This window comes from Perissodus microlepis, chromosome 15 (assembly GCF_051167445.1).
Source record: "Perissodus microlepis isolate ML-2025 ecotype Zambia chromosome 15, ASM5116744v1, whole genome shotgun sequence".
Lineage (NCBI taxonomy): Eukaryota > Metazoa > Chordata > Actinopteri > Cichliformes > Cichlidae > Perissodus > Perissodus microlepis.
In genome coordinates, this window is record NC_140475.1 from 6,975,087 (window position 1) to 6,995,340 (window position 20,254).

At 41.4% G+C, this 20,254-nt stretch overlaps 3 protein-coding genes across 3 annotated transcripts; 1 reads left to right on the forward strand and 2 right to left on the reverse strand.

Annotated features, from left to right (window-relative positions):
* Positions 1-399: 399 nt before the first annotated feature.
* On the reverse strand, positions 400-2,558 carry LOC146371539 (leukotriene B4 receptor 1-like). The gene has a single exon (XM_084954257.1). It carries the CDS (start codon positions 2,546-2,548, stop codon positions 1,562-1,564), a length of 987 nt encoding a protein of 328 aa, XP_084810383.1. The 5' UTR covers positions 2,549-2,558; the 3' UTR covers positions 400-1,561.
* Positions 2,559-3,072: 514 nt separating this feature from the next.
* LOC146371540 (inactive serine protease 35-like) lies at positions 3,073-5,373 on the forward strand. Its single transcript, XM_084954256.1, has 2 exons — positions 3,073-3,264; positions 3,733-5,373. The coding sequence occupies exons 1-2, from the start codon at positions 3,236-3,238 to the stop codon at positions 5,174-5,176; spliced, it is 1,473 nt and encodes a 490-aa protein (XP_084810382.1). The 5' UTR covers positions 3,073-3,235; the 3' UTR covers positions 5,177-5,373.
* A 3,059-nt stretch (positions 5,374-8,432) lies between these two features.
* Positions 8,433-9,380, reverse strand: LOC146371541 (leukotriene B4 receptor 1-like). Its single transcript, XM_084953333.1, has one exon. The coding sequence runs from the start codon at positions 9,378-9,380 to the stop codon at positions 8,433-8,435; it is 948 nt and encodes a 315-aa protein (XP_084809459.1).
* Positions 9,381-20,254: the final 10,874 nt, after the last annotated feature.

Sequence of the window (20,254 nt, forward strand, 5' to 3'; positions counted from 1 at the left end):
AGGTTACAGGTTGAACAAGACAGCTGTCCATAAAGCCTGAGAGCATAAAAAGGGTGACTTGGCTAATCAAACATATCAGTGCAAATATCCTGAAACATTTCAGTGGAAGAACAATGCAGAGTTTTATTGAGAATTTCCACAAATATAATCACAGATGCTGTGGAAGTAACAAAGTGAAGCCTTTAAAAATACAAATCAATTTCTCAGGAAGTCATCTTTGCTGAACTGTGGGTTATATATACCACTATGAAGCGGACACACACACACACACACACACAGTTACCTTGTAACAGTATATGTGTGCGTAACACACTTGTATAATATGATAAACTGTGGAACCAAAACTATGCAATGGTTTTGGAACAAACTAGAGCTAATTTATAAATATATCACATCAGTATTAAATATAATTGAGAATTATAGGAGATCATTTAAGTACTTTTCTGTACCCATAATGATACTATATAGTATTTGAGAAATATGTTACCTTATTGTTGAGTTAGGTAACCTGAACCTGGGTCGGTCTCTAGTTAGCCAGCTGCTAGCTTTGCATTTACAGTACAGAAATGAAGGTGCTTTCAGTGTTCTCATCAAATCCTCATGAACTTAGATAAATATAAACATTCAGAATTCACAAAACTTTCTCTAATAAACATTTAAACTATTACAGAACATTTAAAGCTATGGGGAAATCATTTTTCATTGTGTTCCCACTCTTAATAGGAAGAACATACAGGTACTTCCTCTACCTGTGATAACTACACTTTTGGTAAAACCATTCACCATTTTGAATTTTAAAATTCCCTTTATATGCTTTTAATGGCATGGTACAATGTGCCTATTTTCATACTATTTTAAAATGCCCATGAATAAAAACAAATGTATTAACAAAATAAAAGTGACGAGTTAATGGAAGGATAATTGAGTTCACACACATCTGCTTGCTGTATTAGAGCAGCACTCTCTCTGTCCTTTCTGTTGGTAACATCACAGACAGAAGGCTGTTCCTGTTGATGGAGGAGCTCCAGTGAAAACATTTATTCAGTCTTTTCATTAATTGTTGTTTCTTCTGACCGGCTGATGGATATAAAGTCCACAAAAACACCCAAACTCAACATGAGAAAATTAAAAACATATAGAAACTGCTTTGATTGTCATCAAGCTAGGGAATGGTTGATATCAGCTGGTGTCACTGTCATTGATATGATTACTTCAATTTCCCAGCTGTCTCAGATTAATGGAGATTACAGTATAATTTCAGATGAAATTCTTTGTAATTATATGTAATTTGATAGGTACTTTGATTCTATTGAATGTTTGCCTCATTCCTTTTCAACATGTGTTTTTAAGCTCTGGCTGAGGACCAGATGTAATCAGCGCACGATTGATTTGAGAGGGAGATGTTGCTTAACCTTGAAATTCATCATTAAACCACCAATCACCAACAGTTGGCTGTGACAAATAAAGAGGACCCTGTGCGTATCAGAAGGAGAGAGGAGATATTTTGACTCAAAATATAATTTCCAGTTTCAGCAGGGTAAAAATTATTCTCCAAAGATGTTCAACATTGAGGTGCTGCTTCTTCAGTGACATCTGTTGACTTAGACAGATTTTGGGGAAATCTGAACTTCTCCACTAAATGTTCAGCATTTTTTTGGCAAAGACTGAACAAACGATTAGAAGTAAAGGCATACAGGAGTGGATTTACGGCACTGTTTAAAAATGTTACAGAGGCGAAAGCGTTCCAGGTGTCCTCGCTAAACTTTAACAAGGATTTGTTATCGAGGGAAACAGCTGCAATCTCCACCACATTCATGGCACGATATGGCACCCACAGGACAAATACAGTCACTATGATGCTGGTAATCAGTCTGGTGGTCTGTGGATTGTTGAAAAAGGCTGCTCGATTCAGCTTTCTGTAGAGACTGATGTATGAAAAAGCCATGACAGAAAATGACACAACTCCCACCAGGAGTCCTGTCAACACCACAGCTACCCTCTGACCCTTGGAGGAGTAGTGAGGTTTGCAACGTGTCCAGTGCTGATCTTTGTCCAGCCATCGAACCACTAAAGCAGGGATGGACAATGTCATCGAAGCCAGCCAGAGAGGAGCCAGCAGCAACCTTGCTTTCACTAGATTTAAACTCCTCTGCAGGTGAACCACCTGAAGGTAACGCTGAACACTGAGCACAGTCACAGTCAGCAGACCGGCATAAATGCTGCAGTACCCAATGTACGTTATGAGCTTGCAGGCTGCCAAGCTGAAGGTCCAGCCATAGAGAAAATAGTAAATCCACAGTGGAATGGTAACAAAGCAGAGCAGGTCTGACACAGCCAGATTCAGCATCAAACTCTGGCTCAGACTGGACATGTTCTCCCAGTTTGGCTTAAGAACGATGACAGCGATGTTTCCAGGGAATCCCAGCAGAAAGCAGATGGACAGCATCACTGCAGGAACAAGACTCCTGGAGTCCAAAGAAGGATGAGGTGAATCTCCAGGAGAGGAAGAGATGTTAGAAGTAAACGTGGTGGAGTTGAATTGTGCCATGCTGGAAACTTGGTGTGAGCGGCACGCACTAATAATGATAAATGATGAAGGTGTTCACCTTTTGATAAATCAAAGGGGAACTAATAACAAGGAAACTGTGATGCCAATGCAAATGAGGATTAATCCCTTAATATCACATTGTCACAACAGATGGAACAACACCAAGGAAGCATAGATTTCACATGTATAAAGACTGAGAACTAATTTTCAGCATTTACGTCATAGAACTGGACGTTTTCCACTTTCCTCGGAACTGGTCAGGCTATTTTGACTTCATAGAAACAAAGGTTGACAAAACATGAGAATAACACAATAACACAAGAATAAAATCTCTGCAGCAGCAACTAATAGGATAGGAATAACGAGTAACTGCCTGTAGCAGAGTCTTTGTTGACATAATCTGTGTCCACACGACTGCAACTTTGACCTCAAACGTGATGTCATCACTTGCTAAAAACACAAAAACCTTCGTGCTGCTGGGCTGGTTCATCCCTCTGCATGCCTGGTGCTGACTTTTTTTTTCATACATCGGAGTGGGATGTGGATGTCTATGAGGACCTCTCACGCTGCCTCTCATTGCGATCCCCCCTCTTTTTTTCCTTTGAGCTCAGCAAATGATGGAAGCAGTCTGCGGGAAGTATTTCGGATAGAGAGAGTTTTTTTAATCCACAGTAAGGACAACGCTAAATGGGAGTGCTTATTTATTTTATCTGCAGGTAGGAATGTTTTATATTTTTCATTTTTTTGCATGCCGCTGACAACGAAAGGGTCACATTAGCTTATTTACATTAATATGTCCTTCCCAAGAATATCTGTAAAATGTATATATTTTTAAATTTACGGGTTATGCCGATTTATTTTCATAGCTTTCACGTTGTTTGTTATTGATCTGCTTAACTTTGCAATAAATACATTAGTTTGGATCCAGAAAATATGTTTTCGGTTTTATAGGAAAGTTAGTGATTATATTTCGTGATTAGATTAGAAATAATTTTCAAAGTTAACGGAAATAACTAACATGTCATTTTAATTTAAAGTGAAATCTTAAACATTTAGCTGCCGAGCTATTTTCAATACGTAAAGCTTGTGCGCCATCTGCTGGTCGTTTAACTCCTAGCCTCAGTGTAAAAATCTTTTGGTATTTCTCTCCAGCTCTCAAATATTTTTTTTTACTGTATTTTCAGCGGGATGGCCCTGACTCATTTGAAGTGTGTGCTGCTCTGTGTAGCTGCACTTTCAGCTTCTGGTGTTTTTGGCAACAGTGAGAGCAACGAGGTGCACAGGTGGACCAGACAGAGCCTTCCTGAGCTGGTGGCCACACGCACAGCACTTTTAAGAACACCTTTGTTCACAGGGCAGGAAGAGGAAAAAGAAGAATTAGAAAGAAGAGCGGCAAAGATGCTCTGTGGAATAGAATGTCAAAGCACCCTACCACCTGTAGACCAAACTGAGCAAGAGAGAAATCTGGGATATGAGACGCTGTATGAAAATGGCACTCGCACACATACAGACATGAGTTTGCAGGGGATCAACAAGATGTCTACAAGACCACCCGCACATTCAACAGGTCTTCCCCGCAGGAAACGGCAGGTTTATGGAGCAGATGGTCGTTTTGTGATCTCAGACTCCCATTTCATCACCAACTACCCGTTCTCTGCTGCAGTCCGCATCTCTACGGGCTGTTCTGGAGTCCTGATATCTTCAAAACATGTGCTAACAGCAGCACACTGCATCCATGATGGCAGGGACTACCTGGAGGGTGCCAGGAAGGTTAGAGTAGGTTTGTTACAGCTGAAAACTACAAGAGGAAGTGGGGGGAGGAGAAGAGGAGGGAGGAGAAGACAAGGAAGGAAAGGAGGGGCTGAGAAAGGTGAGAAGGAAGGAGAGGAGCAGCTAATGGATGGAGGTGGGGAGATGAATAGTTTAGTTGGGGAGAGAGGGAGAAAGGGAGTTGAAGGTAGAAGACGTAGAGGGAGAAAAAGGGCTGAGGAGGGAACAGCTGATGGTGGAGACAAAAGGTCTGAGAGAAGAGGGAGACGAAAAGGCCTCAATCGTGTACGCCGCAGTACTGGGGCCACACAGGAACCAGTGTTTCGCTGGACTCGAGTTAAGCAAACAAAAATCCCTCAAGGATGGATCCACACCCAGAACTCTACTAATTCTCTTTCCCCCGACTATGACTACGCCCTTCTGGAGCTGAAACGACCAGTAAAGCAAAAGCACATGGAGCTCGGAGTAGCACCCTCGAATGCACCCCTCACAAGGATCCACTTCTCAGGCTATGATGCTGACAAAAACCTGTCTGACGGCATCGGAGATGAGAGGGTGGTTTATCGCTTCTGCTCAGTGGCAAAGGAGTCTGATGATCTGATGTATCAGCACTGCGACGCGCAGACCGGTGCTACAGGGGCGGGTGTTTACATCCGACTCAGGCAGGAAGCGGGACACACAGGCAGCAAGGGGAAGTGGAAGAGGAGGGTGATTGGAGTGTTTTCAGGCCATCATTGGGTGAAGGTGGAGGGGGGTGAGCAGAGAGACTTTAATGTTGCAGTGAGGATCACACCTCCTAAATACGCCCAGATCTGCCACTGGATCCATGGAGATCCAAGTCTTTGTAAAGAGGTCTGAAGATACAGAGAGACAGAGCAGAGGGTATGTGAGAGGCGAAGAGCTGAAGACACCTTTAAAGGGACTCAAAGATCAGGGACACTCTGTATAAAACCTGTAGAGAACTGTCTCATTATTGGTGCTAAACAATTAATCCTTGATAAAAAATAATAATAAAAAAAAATAGAGCTTTAGAAGCTTTGTATAGACAAGCCCCACAACCCACCCCCCCCCCCCAAAAGTCATTTTAGTAGAAGTATTTTTTAAAAGTAATCACATCTTCAAAGTGCAATATGTCAGAATGGAGCTGAATATTTCTCAGTGTATCCAATTTTAGATGTTCTTAAGATCATTCTAGGAAGAAAGAAGAAAACTTGAGGATGTTTTCTTTACAGATACATTCACAATACTGATTTACATATAAAAGAAGCAGAGTTTCCAGTAAAACATTTTATAAAATAATTCTTCATCAAATAATGTGACAACATAATACCTACATGATCCATAATGCAATCCTACTGCCACAGTCTGGTTGGAGGTTAGAATAATAGTGATGTCTTTAAACTTAACTGCAACTTTTAACTGCAAAGGCTGAAGTCATGAACCTTAAGCACAGACAAGGAGCGGATGAGTTTTTTTTTCTTTTTATTATTTAAGTCAGTTTAATTTCAATTTTAGCAACAGTTATTGTGTTTTCTATTTCTAAATTGTATATCATAGGATTGTGGGTTTAAAAGAGCTGCAGCTTTTAATAAATTGTAAAAATGTGAAAAAAATATGATCTGAAATCAGCTTCTCTCTTCAATGAGAGTTTGACAGACCAACCTTGAGTTGAAGACTGCTGCATTTGTCTCTGATTCTGGATCTGTATCCTGTTCAGCCATTTATTGGGTTATTTAGAGAAGTTGGTTTTAGTTGTACTTGTTAAGGAAATACTGGTCTACATAACATATGTATGGATTTTTTATTACTGTACTTTTGTTGATTTTTGACAGTGTTGATGCAACAAACACGTTTTCTTGTGTAATTCTTGATATAAAGAAATAAAATAAACCAAAGCAGACAAGTCTGAGCCACGAGGGTCTCTGAGATCAATGCATTGATGTATCCTTCATATTTCATATTCATCCACATTTTATACTTCTTTTATTTTTCTTTCAAAATTTTGTTATGATACACTGGATAAAGATACAGTGACTTTTTGGAAATAATATACAGAACATCCAGCATATACTCGAGCGCTTTAGACTTCAGCAGCAGCATATGAACCAGTGTACTGATTGCTGCTTCACCACAAATCACCCAAAATAAACTGAGGCCCCTTTCTAATTACAGACACAAAAACTTCCTTGTTTCTTTGATTTCCAGCTTAACTTGAACTCACTGTACATGCAAACAGAAACAAGGAAAGAAGCTCTTCAGAGTACCAGATTCACCAGTTGCACTGTATGGAGTTTGGAGTGGAGGGCCCACTCCTGAAGACCTTCTATGACTCTGTGGTGGCTTCTGCTATCTTTTATGGTGTGGTCTGCTGGGGCGGCAGCATCTCTGCCGGGGACAGGAAGAGACTGAACAGGCTGATCCGAAGGGCCAGCTCTGTTCTAGGATGCCTTCTGGACCCAGTGGAGGTGGTGAGTGACAGGAGAATGGTGGCTAAGCTGTCATCACTGTTGGACAACATCTCCCACCCCATGCAGCAGACTGTGACAGCACTGAGCAGCTCCTTCAGTGGGAGACTGCGGCACCCACGGTGTGGGACGGAGAGATTTCGCAGGTCTTTCCTCCCCACTGCTGTCAGACTCCACAATAAAGACTTTAACTGATCAAACACACACATCCACACATGTGCAATAACACTAAGTGCAATAATCTTTTCTGTCATCGTTGTATTTTTACTCAGTTGTATATAGCATTTGTATTCTATTTTTATCTTATTGTAAATTTATTTTATTTTATTCTACTGTATATAGTATTTTATTTTATTCTATTCTGTACAGTTGTGTACTGTATTTATTCTTATTGTATCCTAATTTTTGCCAACTTTTGCACTGTCCACTTCCTGCTGTGACAAAACAAATTTCCCACGTGTGGGACTAATAAAGGTTATCTTATCTTATCTTATCTTATCTTATCTTATCTTATCTTATCTTATGATGCAGTACCACTCAACACCAGCAAAGGGCGACACAGTACACGCTCTATTAATCACTGTCTTTGTTACAGCTTCAGAGGATAGGTACAAACAGTGCGAAACTTTATAGTCTACTTGCCTATTTTTCAAACATATGATTTGATATAACAAAAAGTACATTTTACAGTTTTCACTCAAAATAAAAAATATGTTTAATCTGTCTTTTAAAATAACGGATTAGGGCAAGATGCAGGGTACAGACAGGTTTGTCGCAGGGTTAACACATAGACACAGGCAACCATTTGCACTCACATTCACACCTATAGGCAATTTAGAGTTTCCAATTAACCTATCCCCACTAACTGCATGTCTTTGGACTGGGGAAGGAAACCGGAGTCCCCGGAGAGAACCCATCCAAACACAGGGAAAACATGTTGGAATTGAACTCAGGACTTTCTTGCTGTGAGGCAACAGTGCTAACCACTGTAACAGTATATAAGCCAATGAAGCCAATGACAAAAATTAAATGACTTGCAACATGGAAATTACTTTATTCATACATCACCTAAAATTATCTAAAGGTATAGTTAACAGTTAACAGGATTGTCATTAAAATGGCTGTAAAGAACGATACGATTGTGCACTCGTGTCTTCAACCAACCACAGCGCATTGTGCCAAGGTGCAAAGATCCAGACCACAGCAAGGATTGTGTCTCATGACACAGGATGTGATGTGAAAATTGTCCTGCAACACAAGGGAGGTTGCAGCAGCGGGGAAAGCGACCATTGTGGTGGGTATACTGGGGCCTTTTGGCTGCTTTCAGCATTGGTAGTGTGGTTGGTTAGGTTAAGCATCAAAAATCATTGATTTGGTTTTGGAAAAATCAGGTTTAGCACACAGTCGATTTGACAGGAGATGTTGCTTAACCTCATAGTTTATTATTAAATCACCAATCATCAACAGCTTTCTGTGATAGAGTGGACTGCACCCTGTGTGCATCAGCAGGAGAGAGGAGATCTCTTCACTTAAGATACAATATTCATTATACATAATCTTATTATGTTATCTTATTATTATCTTATTAATATTAATAATAATAATAGTAATATAACAGTGTGGTTGAACTCTGCCATGCAGGAAAATCACTAAGATGCTGGTTCTGTAGTGATATCTCTTGATTCAGGCAGGTTTTGAGCTATTCTGAACTTCTGTATTAAATTTTCAGCAATTTTTTGCCACATTGTGGACAAACGATCAGAAGTAAAGGCATACAGGAGTGGATTCACAGCACCATTTACAAATGTTAGTGCTCCAGCAGTAATCCAGCTGTCATTTTTTAGGGAAATGGCTGCCACACCCAGCACATCGATAACAAAATATGGGACCCACAGGACGACAAAGGTCACAATGATGCTGGTAATCAGTCTGGTGGTCTGTGGATTGTTGAAAAAGGCTGCCCGATTCACCTTTCTGTAGAGACTGATGTATGAAAAAACAATGATAGAAAGGGACACAAATCCTACAAGGGCCTCTGTCAACAGTACAGCCATCCTCTGTCCCTCAGATGAGTACTGCGGTCTGCAATATGTCCTTTGCTGATCTACTTCAAGTAGCTGTTGAGCTAGTAAAGCAGGAGTGGACAGGGTCATTGCAGACAGCCAGAGTGGAACCAGCAGCTTCCTTGCTCTTACCTGATTTAAACTCCTCTGCAGGTGAACAACCTGAAGGTATCGCTGGACACTCAGCACAGTCACTGTCAGCAGACTGGCATAAACACTGCCATACACAAAGTATGTTATGAGTTTGCAGGACACCAGGCTGAAGGCCCAGCTATAGAGGAAAGAGTAAATCCACAATGGAAGGGTAACTGAGCAGAGCAGGTCTGACACAGCCAGACTCAGCATCAAACTCTGGCTCAGACAGGACATGTTCTCCCAGTTTGGCTTGACAATGATGACAGCGATGTTTCCAGGGAATCCCAGCAGGAAGCAGATGGACATCACCACTGCAGGAACCAGATTGGTGGAGTACCAGACAGTCCCAGGAGAGGAAGAGATGTTATAGGTAGCCACGGTGGAGCTGACTTGTGCCATGCTGCAAACTTGCTGAGTGTTGTGCACTGAGCAAGTGATGATGATGATGATAAATGTGCAGCCACATGAACAAGTTGTTACTTTTGGTGAAGGCAAATAGGAACTTATAACAAGGATACTGTAGTAGTGATCCAAACATTTGCATTCATGGTTTCGGGATTTTTGCATGACTCTTTTTAAAAATCTTTGCATTTATTTCCATTTATTCAGAGAGCACCAGTGTAAGAACATCTAGAAACATAAGTCAGACTTTCACACTTTGATGTCATCGAATTGTAGATTTTCTACTTTTTAAGGATTTTGAGCCATTTAACATCATAGAAGCTTAGAAATGTGGTTGGACAGCTATGTTTTTTTTGTTTTGTTTTTACAGCAAGGAGAGCATTTATTGGGAGCTGTGGATGTGTTTACTTTATTTGCAGTTTTTGCATTTTTTGTATGTAAGCATATTTGCATGTCTTTCACTAACTTTCACCTTAGCTTTTTGTAGAAATAGAGTGGAACATGAAACTGCATTAAATTTTTTTCCACCCGCAAATCATTGTAGGTTTTTTTTTGTTTGTTTCTTTTTTAAAAACTGGTAATACAAATTTACTTCTCATGGATTTCACACTAATTCACAATTCAGCTCACAACTCTGGAGACACAAGTTTTATAATTTATAATACAGTCCGGCTATATTAACCTACAACCAGAAATGAATGACAATTCAATATCTTGATGAAGATATCTCTTAATAAACCAGATTAGGAAATACCTGAAAGTTGATTCCTTTCATTTCAATGCCATATTTTCAGTGGGAGAAATATTTGACTCCTCATCCAAGTGACTTCTTCTTCTGCGTTTCATGGCTTCAGGTTTGTTTTGTTCGTTCTTCCCAGTTTAGGTTTTTCTTAGTTTTTGTCCCTTCCCATCTCTGCCTCTGTTTGTATTCTCACGAATTGTAAATAAAGCTTACCCGCAGCAAAGTCAGTACCTGAAATTGGGTTCTTCTCTTACCACTCCACACATCTGTTGTTGCAACAGTGACAGTGCTATTAACAGCGAGTTTGGGGAAAGGCTGCAGTCACCGCACTGTAAGGTGTTGACAGATGTGCTCTTAGGACCTTCCTCAGTTCAGAAGTAACTGTTCTCTTTTCACATAAATGGCCTCCATGACTCCTTGGTCAAACCAGCATTCATCTCTGTCCAGGATGTCTGCATCTCATCACTAAAGCTGACCAGTAGTCTCTAGATGCACATAGACTGCAGAGTCCTGACTCGACAAGGTGGCTCTTCTGTGTTGCAGCATCGACTTAGCTCACAGCTGTTTGGTTTCTACAGTGTATAATTCATAACAAACAGTGTCTGTATCTGACACTCCTTCACTCCTGACATACAGCTTGATGTCATCATTGTGGCTAACGGTTTGCTCCGATCTATAGTCATGAGTCATAGACTTTCTTGTGGTTCACTTTATGTTGTGCAACTCAGAGTTACAGGTGACAATTGTTTTATACATTTAGATATATCATTACTTTGGGAAATATGCAACTTTATTTTTGACTTATAATGACGGTAATGAATCTGGGTAGGTGTCTTGTTAGCCAGGTCCTACCTGCCAGCTTAACATGGATGGATATATATCTTTACATAGAAATGAAAGCTGACAACATAGAGAATGCAATAGATCAGCACAATGACGTCTTCAGAAATGAATGTAAAAAACTATTGTGGCATGCTGAGTTATCTAGCAACCATTGATTAAACTCATTAACCTAATCCCATCCCTTATTATTTTTGCGATGAAGGCTCCTATAACATAAGCCAAAAAATGCAAAATATGCCAGAGCTGCTTTGATAAAAGTGTCAGCACAGTGTTTTTAACCAGTGTGCTTCAGTAGAGTGAAACAGTCTTCAGAGCGTCAGCGTCTCATTTCTATTGTTGAGAATTATTTCTGAGTAGAGTTCACTTTAGTTCATGTCTTTTATGAGCTCATATTTCTTAAAATAGGGTATTTTTATCATTGTGTATTTAGATATCTTCTTTTGCTTTTTTTTTTTTAGTGTGGTATATAAAACCCTTATTTTGGAAATTATACATATATGATACTCTATGCCTGTAAGTCATTGGCTGTTTGGGGCATGATAGACGGAAACAAGAAATGTAGCTTATTCAAAGTACCTCTCAGATTTGCCTGTTGCACGCTATGATACAGTACCACTCCACACCAGCAAAGGGCGCTGCAGCACACACTCTGATCAAAATTTCCATTCATATCCAAATTGTGCTTTAAGTAAAGCAGTGGTTTCCAGCCTTTGTGGTTTACTGCTGTTTTCCTAAAACATTTTTAGAATGAGTGCTTACGTGATTGAGGCAGTTGTCAGAGATTGAGCCTCTTCTGTCCAAATACAACCTTGAAACATTGATCAATGCTTTTATAGCATCTTGTCTCGATTACTGCAATACAGTCTTCATCGGAATCAGCCAGGCCTCCGCTGCTCGTCCACAGCTGGTGCAAATTCTCAACTTGATTTGTATCTGGTGCAAGAAGAAATAGCACATCACTCCAGTTTTAGCTTCCCTTCAATGGGTTTCAGTTAATTTATGAATAAATTTTGAAATCATTTTCTTTGTGTTTAAGCAATGGTTCTGCCTGATTTAATCTGTCTGAGCTGCTACACTCTTATGTCCCACCTTGTTCTCTCATGTCAGCAGACCAGATGCTTTTGGAGGTCTCCTCTCTCCAGGAACTCACTCTGCAGGTGGGGAAGATATAGGAGAGGTGAAGCAAGAACTCAGCCTGGGTGTCTATTGTCTTGTGTAGTCTGGAAGATGAGTGGATGACGGGGTGGGTGCAGTTTTCTCTGTGGTGGGGTCGGGTGGGCTGTCCCGGGCTCTGTGAGGCCAGACGGCGCTGCTGAACTGGACCCCAGTCCGGATGGGCCTGGGTCCCCTTGCCCTGGTGGGTTGCAGAGTATGGGGGTGCCTACTGGGGTCAGCGGCAAGTGGCCCCTCCCTTCCTTCCCTCCCCATCTCCAGTTGCCTCCCTCTTCCCGCTCCACCACAATCACCCACACATGCAGGGCCTTGGGGTAAAGGTGTGCCACCAGGGTGCAGGGGAGGCACCCCCCCCCCCGTCCGCTTCTGGCTGCCTGTGCCTCAATTTTATCCCACAACTTAGACATTCACATTACTCACACTCTCATAACACATACATATAGGACCTTGGGGGTGGGCACGCTACACGGCATCCAGAAGACCAGGGTGTACAACCTCACCCCTGGCGCCGTTGCCACCTCTCAATTTTACAAACATTATGCTGAGAAGTGGGCAGAAAAGATGATTGAAGCGTACGAGATAGCCAGTGAGAATAGTAAACTGTCCAGCGCACGAGGCAAATCCTACTATGACAAAAAACTCAGAGGTGTTGTCTTGCATCCTGGGGACAGGGTCCTCGTTAGAAATCTTGGTGAAAGAGGGCAGCCTGAAAAGCTAAAGTCATACTGGGAAAAGAGTATCTACGTAGTCAAAGCACAGGTAGCCGACAACCCCGTGTATGTAGTCTATCGAGAAGCAGGAGACAAGGATAAGACTAGAGTGCTTCACCGCAACTTGTTACTTGTTACTACTTGTGAATGACTTGCCAGTTGAGACTCCACAGCACATTCCTGGGCCTACACCAAAGAGACAAACGAAATCAAACAACCTGTCAGGGGACAGAGGCAGGAGAAGGCAACAGACTGAAACAAGTGACTCAGACTCTGAAGAGAGTAATGGGACATTCTGCTTGAGGCTTCCTGTAAAAGAAAGAGAACACTGGGTGAACCATCGTACCAGCCTCATCCTACAGTTGCAACACTCTCCTCACCCTACATGCCACCATGGACAGTTCCTTATCATATTCCAACACCCACAGGCTTTACACCTTACCTTCCATTTGTTTACACATCTTACATATACACACCTTTGCTATATTGAATAAGTGTATGTGTCAATGTTTTTGAGAAAAATTGAGGTTTGAATGCCAGGAGCCATTCTTAATTTGTCAGGGAGACGTGTAACACACTGTAATGTGTGGTCACATTATGTGATTTAATTTTTGTATATTGTATAAGCCTTTAGGTGTAGTTTTGTTAAGGAAGGGCCTTAATTTTGTGATTTTTGTTGGAGACCCAACATGTGGTGTGATCCCTAGTTACGCCACAAGGGGGCACTTCCGCCCTAGTGAGATGGTTAAGTGTGACGCTACTGCTCGTCTTCAGATCTGGCAGAAGTGAGAGAGGAAACACACTACCTGTCATCCATCTCATGATTTATCTGTTTTCTTTCAGGTTAGTAAGTAATAAGGCCACACATGTGGTCCACATAATTTACATACCAAATAAGGGTAAAACCCGACCAGCAGTTTGTTTTGCTGAGATCTGTATTCGTTTGTTGAAATGTGTTAAGATCGAGAGTAGAAGCTAGCTTAGCTCGCCGCATGCTGGACTAGCCGTCGGCTTTGTTGTTTTCTAAACTTAAGGCACCCTCTTGTAACAAAAGTACACCACGGCTCCTGTATATTTGAGTTAATGTGCTAGCAGAGAGAGTTTGATGTGTTGTCACTGTTATTGTCTAAAGTTAGTGTAATAACCTATAATAATCCTGAACGCTCTGCAATGTTGATGTGGAGATTTCCACTATACAGATACGTCATTAGTATATAGTACAGTACTGGAATGTTTGTTTTATCAAACTATGTGTGGAAAAAAGAGTGTGATTTATAGCTCTTAGTAACAAACAACAGAGATGACTGTTTAGATTTTTGTTTATATTATTTTAGTTTATTCTGATTTTGGGCTTTGGGAATGTGAGACAGAGAAGTTAAGAAGTTTTTGCAACCTGTTGTGAACACGTGAATGTGTATAAATAAAGATCTGGCAGAAGCGAGAGAGGAAACACACTACCTGTCGTCCATCTCATGATTTATCTGTTTTCTTTCAGAATCAGACATAATCTGTCAGCCCTCTTGCTTGGGGCGTGTTACACTTTACATACACTGCACTGACACCAGTTTACCTCTTCTTGAGAGTCCGTCAGGACAGTCGTAACTTCAAGACTGCTGCACTTGTCTCTGACTCTGGCTATGTATTCTGTTCAGTTATCTATCAGATGATTTGTTTGATTGGTTTTATTATACTTCATATATTAACTTTTGCCTGTTTCATATGTAACAGGTACTGGGTTGCAGTGCCTGTGAACAGTTGTGTAAAATGTACCATGCACTACATGCCTGAAAAAACCCCCCACAATGGTGACCAAAAGGGTTGAATCCTCCTCAGGTATATTTTATTAACCAATTCACTGTCAACATTGCCCCTCTCAACATTTATCCAGCAACACCTTGCTGTATATATGTTGTCTCTCGAGACATCTTTCAGGATAAAAAAAAACACATGCATGACCAAAATATTTTATCAATTTGATACAAAATGCATCTTAAGTACACAAATTCAATATCCCAGACTGACAGTTGCCATATTTGCACCACAAATGCCCTTTTTACCCACATATTGAAGACGTTTTAAGACACATCGTACTTTAGAGCAGTATGTGTAACATCTACATATACTTTTAACCATTTTTTACACAATTTTTTACATATCAACTTTTAGCTTGAATATATCTTCCATGGGGAAACCAAAACAAAAGAAAAATTACATACCAGTAGGGATGGGTATCGTTTAGGTTTTATCCGATACCAGTACCAAACCGGTACTTTTGAAACGGTGCTCAAACCGGTGCCCCCCCCCACGCACACGCACGCACACATCCTCCAACCACACACACCCATATTTTGCTCCATTGCAGTTTATTTCACACCTCAAACATTTAGTAAACAATTAAGCAAATACAAGTAATCTGCAATAAATTACAGGTAGTAATAAAATAAACTACTAACTCTTTTACGCTATGTCCACACCTACACAGGTATTTTTGAAAACGCAGCTGTTTCGTCCACACGTAAACGGCGTTTCGAATCACCGAAAACTGAGATTTTTTTAAAACTCCTTTTTTGCGTTTACGTATGGACGAGGAATACAGAGTTTGTCACGCAACGTCAAAGGTATGTGCCTTTTTGCACGTCACGCTGTGCGCCACGTTATTGTTTACATGAGATGAATTGCAGAATGGCAGACGTGGCTTGTTCTCGCTAAATCCTCCTAAACTACGAGGGTGACCAGCGGGAATGACGCCCCTCCTTTGTGACATCTCAGATAATGATCCATGGAGATCTAAGTCTATGTAAAGAGGTCTGAACATCTAGAGTAGCAGGTAAATGAGGAAACAAGTAGCTGATGCTCTTTTTGAAGAGACTCAAGAATCAGGGTCACTGTTTATGAAATTTCCATCCCAGCTATTTCCAAACCCAAAAGTGCTGTGGCCACCCAATCTTAAATCAATGCTATAATCAAAATGCAAGAGAAACTGATGTATTTCCTTAAAGATTTGTTAAAAACCTAACCATACGAATGCTACTCAGTTATATAAGTGTTAAGCCCAATGTCTGACCCACTGCAACCAGGACACAAACTTCAATACAGGAGCGTCCCTCCATAACAATAAATGGCTTTGTACAGCCATTCTTTGTTTCACAAAAGAACCACTCTGACATGCAAAACCAATGAGGTTTGTTTTTTCTTTTATGTCACTTTAATTTGCAATTTCTTCTACATTGAAGTTATTGGTTTAGCAGTAATTGTTGTGTTTTCTATGATTTAGATAAGAGAAATAAAACATTTAGGAAGACTCAAAGTAATTTGAACATTTAATTGTATATGAGTGTGGGTATTAAGAACTGTAGCTTCTGATAAATATAAAAATGTCACAAAAATGACACAGAGACCACCACACCCTGTGTAACAGCAGGAAAGAGGAGATCTTTTGACCAAAAGATTTTTTAATACAATTAGATTTTTTAATACAAAAAAAATCTAAAGTAATGCCAACCCAAAAGCTTAGTGGGGGATTCTCTCCATCCTTTTCCACCATGCTATACGCTGCAACAAAAGGATGAGGTGAATATCCAGGAGTGGAGGAAATGTTCAAGGTAATCACAGTGGAATTGTGCCATGCTGCAGGTTTGCTAACAATGTCATGCACTGAGTGAGAGATGAAGATAAATGTGCAGTCAAATGAGTAAAAAGGGAACTAATAACAAAGACCCTGTGCCACCAATGCAAATCGTTTTTTGTCATTTGTGTGCAGTGTTGGGTAAGTTACTTTAAATTAGTAACTTAGTTACATTCTAGTTACTTCTATCAAAAGTAACTCAGTTACTTGAAGTTACTCGTTACTTTCAAAGTAACTAGTTACTAGGGAAAGTAACTTTGGTTTTACTCAGAATTCTCTTGTTAATGTGTTGCTTCCATAACTGGATACCCAGCAAGAGCGCCAGTCTTCTAGCTTGCTTACTTGCCACAAGTGCACTGTGCCACCTACCAATAGAAAGGAAAAAATAATGTGCATATTTCCACGAGAAAAATCCCACGCCTGGACCGTCATTGACCGCCGCCATGATTCTAGCCTACGTCACAGCGCCATGTGCGCTTTTTACATCCAACACAAAAACTGCAGTCGTGGTGCTTTCGATTGTACTCAGAACTCGGAAATTCTGCCTTCCGAATAGGAAGATGTAGGTAACACCAGACTGCAGATGAGCTGCATACAGGGCTGGTTTGGGACAAAAAAAATCGGCCCGGGCAATTTGACTAGAGACTGGCCCGCCATTATAGGAAAAATCATAAAGCCTTTGAATGAAAACAAACGCTGTTGTGACAGTGATGTACACTGTTTTGATGGTATATATGTATCAATCTATCAATCGTTTGTTGTAAGATTCAGATAATTATTTTTTAAAAGCTAGATATTTTAAATGAGAATAAGAAAGAAAAGTATGTCTGTGAAGGTTCTCAGTCATCCAGGTCATCGTAGTCAAAGGAGCTTGCAAAGAAAAGCGTCTGGACTTCTTTAAGTTTACTTGAAGACGTTTCACCTCTCATCCGAGAAGCTTCTTCAGTTCTAAGGTCAAATGGTGGAGAGTCCCAGATATAAACCTAGTGGGAGTATCCCCCCACAGAGGGACAAAAGGACCCCCTGATGATCCTCTAATCGCCTGAGCCAAGGTGTGAAACTGGGTGTGGGTCCCAATCAGCCAGAGTTTCGGGTGTGTTCATTGTGAAACCTGGCCCCACCTTATCATGCGAATTCCTGAGGTCAGATGGCCCAGGATGTGAGTGGGCGTTAAGGCGTCTGGGAAGGGATCTCAAAACTGGATTATAGATGGCAGAGAGTTGGTGTCGTAAACCCCCGCCTCTGTTCAAAGATGGTCGCTCACAGTGGACATAGATGGCTTCTTTCACTCCTCTTTCAAACCATCTGTCCTCTCTGTCCAAAATGTGAACATTGGCATCCTCGAAAGAAAGAAAGAAAAGTATTTCTTTGTGCCCCCCTCTCCCTGTTAATGCCCTACCTGGCCCCCTGCCAAAACTTTGCTAGATCCACCCCTGCACAGTTACCAGCTGTCAGCTACAAAGGATCCTGGTGTTATTTGTCTCTCAGAAACAGTTCATAACTTCCCTTCAACTCATTCATGTCACCTAAAAGGTAAACCTGTTTCTCCATCACCTGTTCAGCTCCGATGATTCAGTAAGGACATCTCCTGGTCTCATCTTCATGTTTCCCTCTCACCAGATAACCAAACCGATATCATGACCAGCAGCTTTACAGCTGTGGCTCCAGCAAACATCAGCTGATACTAGAAATTAATATTAAATAAATTTTAACAACAGCTGATCAAGCTTAAACGTGCTGCTGTTGTTTAGCGCGACATCCGCTGGTTTCCTCTTTCTGGCGCAAAGTGGGCGATAAACAAACAAGAGAGAAAAGCCGATCAGCTGATCATTGATCAGTTTCATGATTGAAGTAGCAACAGGAGAGGGAGGGGGAGAGAATGAGAGAAGAAGAGACAGCTGTGCAGCGCAAAGACAGAATAACTTGACCTTTGTGTCTTTTTCATTATAGCTGAAGTACGGGACAAACTGTGCTCCCTTTCACCTCAATACGAAACGCGTGATATTTTCTCTGAATACGAGACGATTCTGTTTTTTAGGGGACGGTTGGGAACTCTAATAATTAACCTTATGAACAAAATAAAGTTCAACATCAGTAACATCATAGCACCCACCCAGCTGTATAGAAACTCCGTCATGCTAGCTAGTACGCAGTAGGAAAAAGTCAGCATAACGAAAATAAACTACACCTAAACTTGGTTTATATCTGACCCAGATACACTGCATGTCATAATTTCTTACCTGAAGTTCAGTTCACACTCGGACCGGCGGCCGCCTCGGGTCTCTCTTCCTCCTGCCTCCCTTTTCCCTCATCCACCTGCTGGCCTCCACCACTTGCTAATGTTACTGAATCTGTGGAAGCTCCGCGATAGCCACCACAAGAAGTAACGAGTAACAACTAACGCGTTCCTGATTTTGGCATAATAACTAGTTACCATGCTCGTTACCACAATAATAACGTAGTTACTGTAACGCGTTACTTAATAACGCGTTAGTCCCAACACTGTTTGTGTGTGACGCCAATACAAATGACGAAAAAAAACACTTGGGGTTTTTTTTGTTTTTTGTTTTTTTACTATATCACCCCCTACTGAATAGGAGTTACTGCGTTACCAAGAAAATAAGCAGATTAAGCCTGCACCTCTAAAACTATACTGCCTTATGCTTTACCTGGTATGTACTAAAATAACAGCTTGTTTAATGTACTTCTTTTGTTCAGTCACTATTCTGCTTCCACGAAGAAGCAAAAAGTATTGTGAGGTCACCTGAAAATGGCAGATAAGGCTAGAAAACTCTTTCAATTGAAAAACTGTCTGGCCATCCTTGCACACAGAACTTCTTTAGCTGGCTAAGAATGCTGTCATTGCCCTGATGCATCTGGATTTCTCTAAGTCATGGTTCTGTGGCTGGCAGGCGTGCTATGACCGACTCCACATACAAGATCATTTTTTCCTCTGGTAAACCCTCTGTTGTGTCATATACAGGAGCTCTGGACAGTACAGTACATCTCCTGTTGCGATGTCTCTACCAGCAATGTGTGATATGGTAGAAGAGAACCTCATTAATCGCATGTTGTATGCAAAGTGGAAGCTCATCCAGGCCCTTGGAGCCAAGCAAGGAGACTATAAGTTTGTGGTCTGTTTCAGTGTGGAATGCTTTCCAAATTAGGAACTCAGCAAACCTCTGACAGGCCCATGTTGAAGTAAGTGCCTCTTTTTCGATCTGAGCATATTGCTGCTCTGTCATGCTGAGACTGCTTGAAGTGTGTGCTACCAGTTTCCACCCTAAATCATTTTGCTGCTGGTGAAGCGCCACTCCTATTCCATACAAGGGAGAATCAGCTGATATGCACATTTCAGCATTTGGGTCATACAGAGCAAGCCCTAGGGGTGTTGTCAGTTCTTTTTTGATGCCATCAAAAGCCTACTGCTGACGTGGCCCCATGACCATAGGTTAGACTTCCTCAGCAGATCTCTTAAAGGGTCTGTTATTTCCACCAGGTGAAGAAGAAACTTCCCTAGGTGATTTACCATAACCAGCAAGCCTCTGGTGGAGGTGAGGCTGGTCTGGCCCCCACGTTGACCTCGGGCTTGCGTGCAGGCTCCCCTGGCAGGGGAACCTCCATCTCCTCGTGCGTCTCCTCCTCTACTCCTGGCTGGAGCAGCCTTTTGTGCGCCTCCTCCTCCCTCTCCAGCTGGCGAGGTGCTTTACGCACCTCCTTAACCTCCGGCAGGTGCGGACTCTCGTGCACCTCCTCCGCCTCTGGCAGGCGTGGAGCC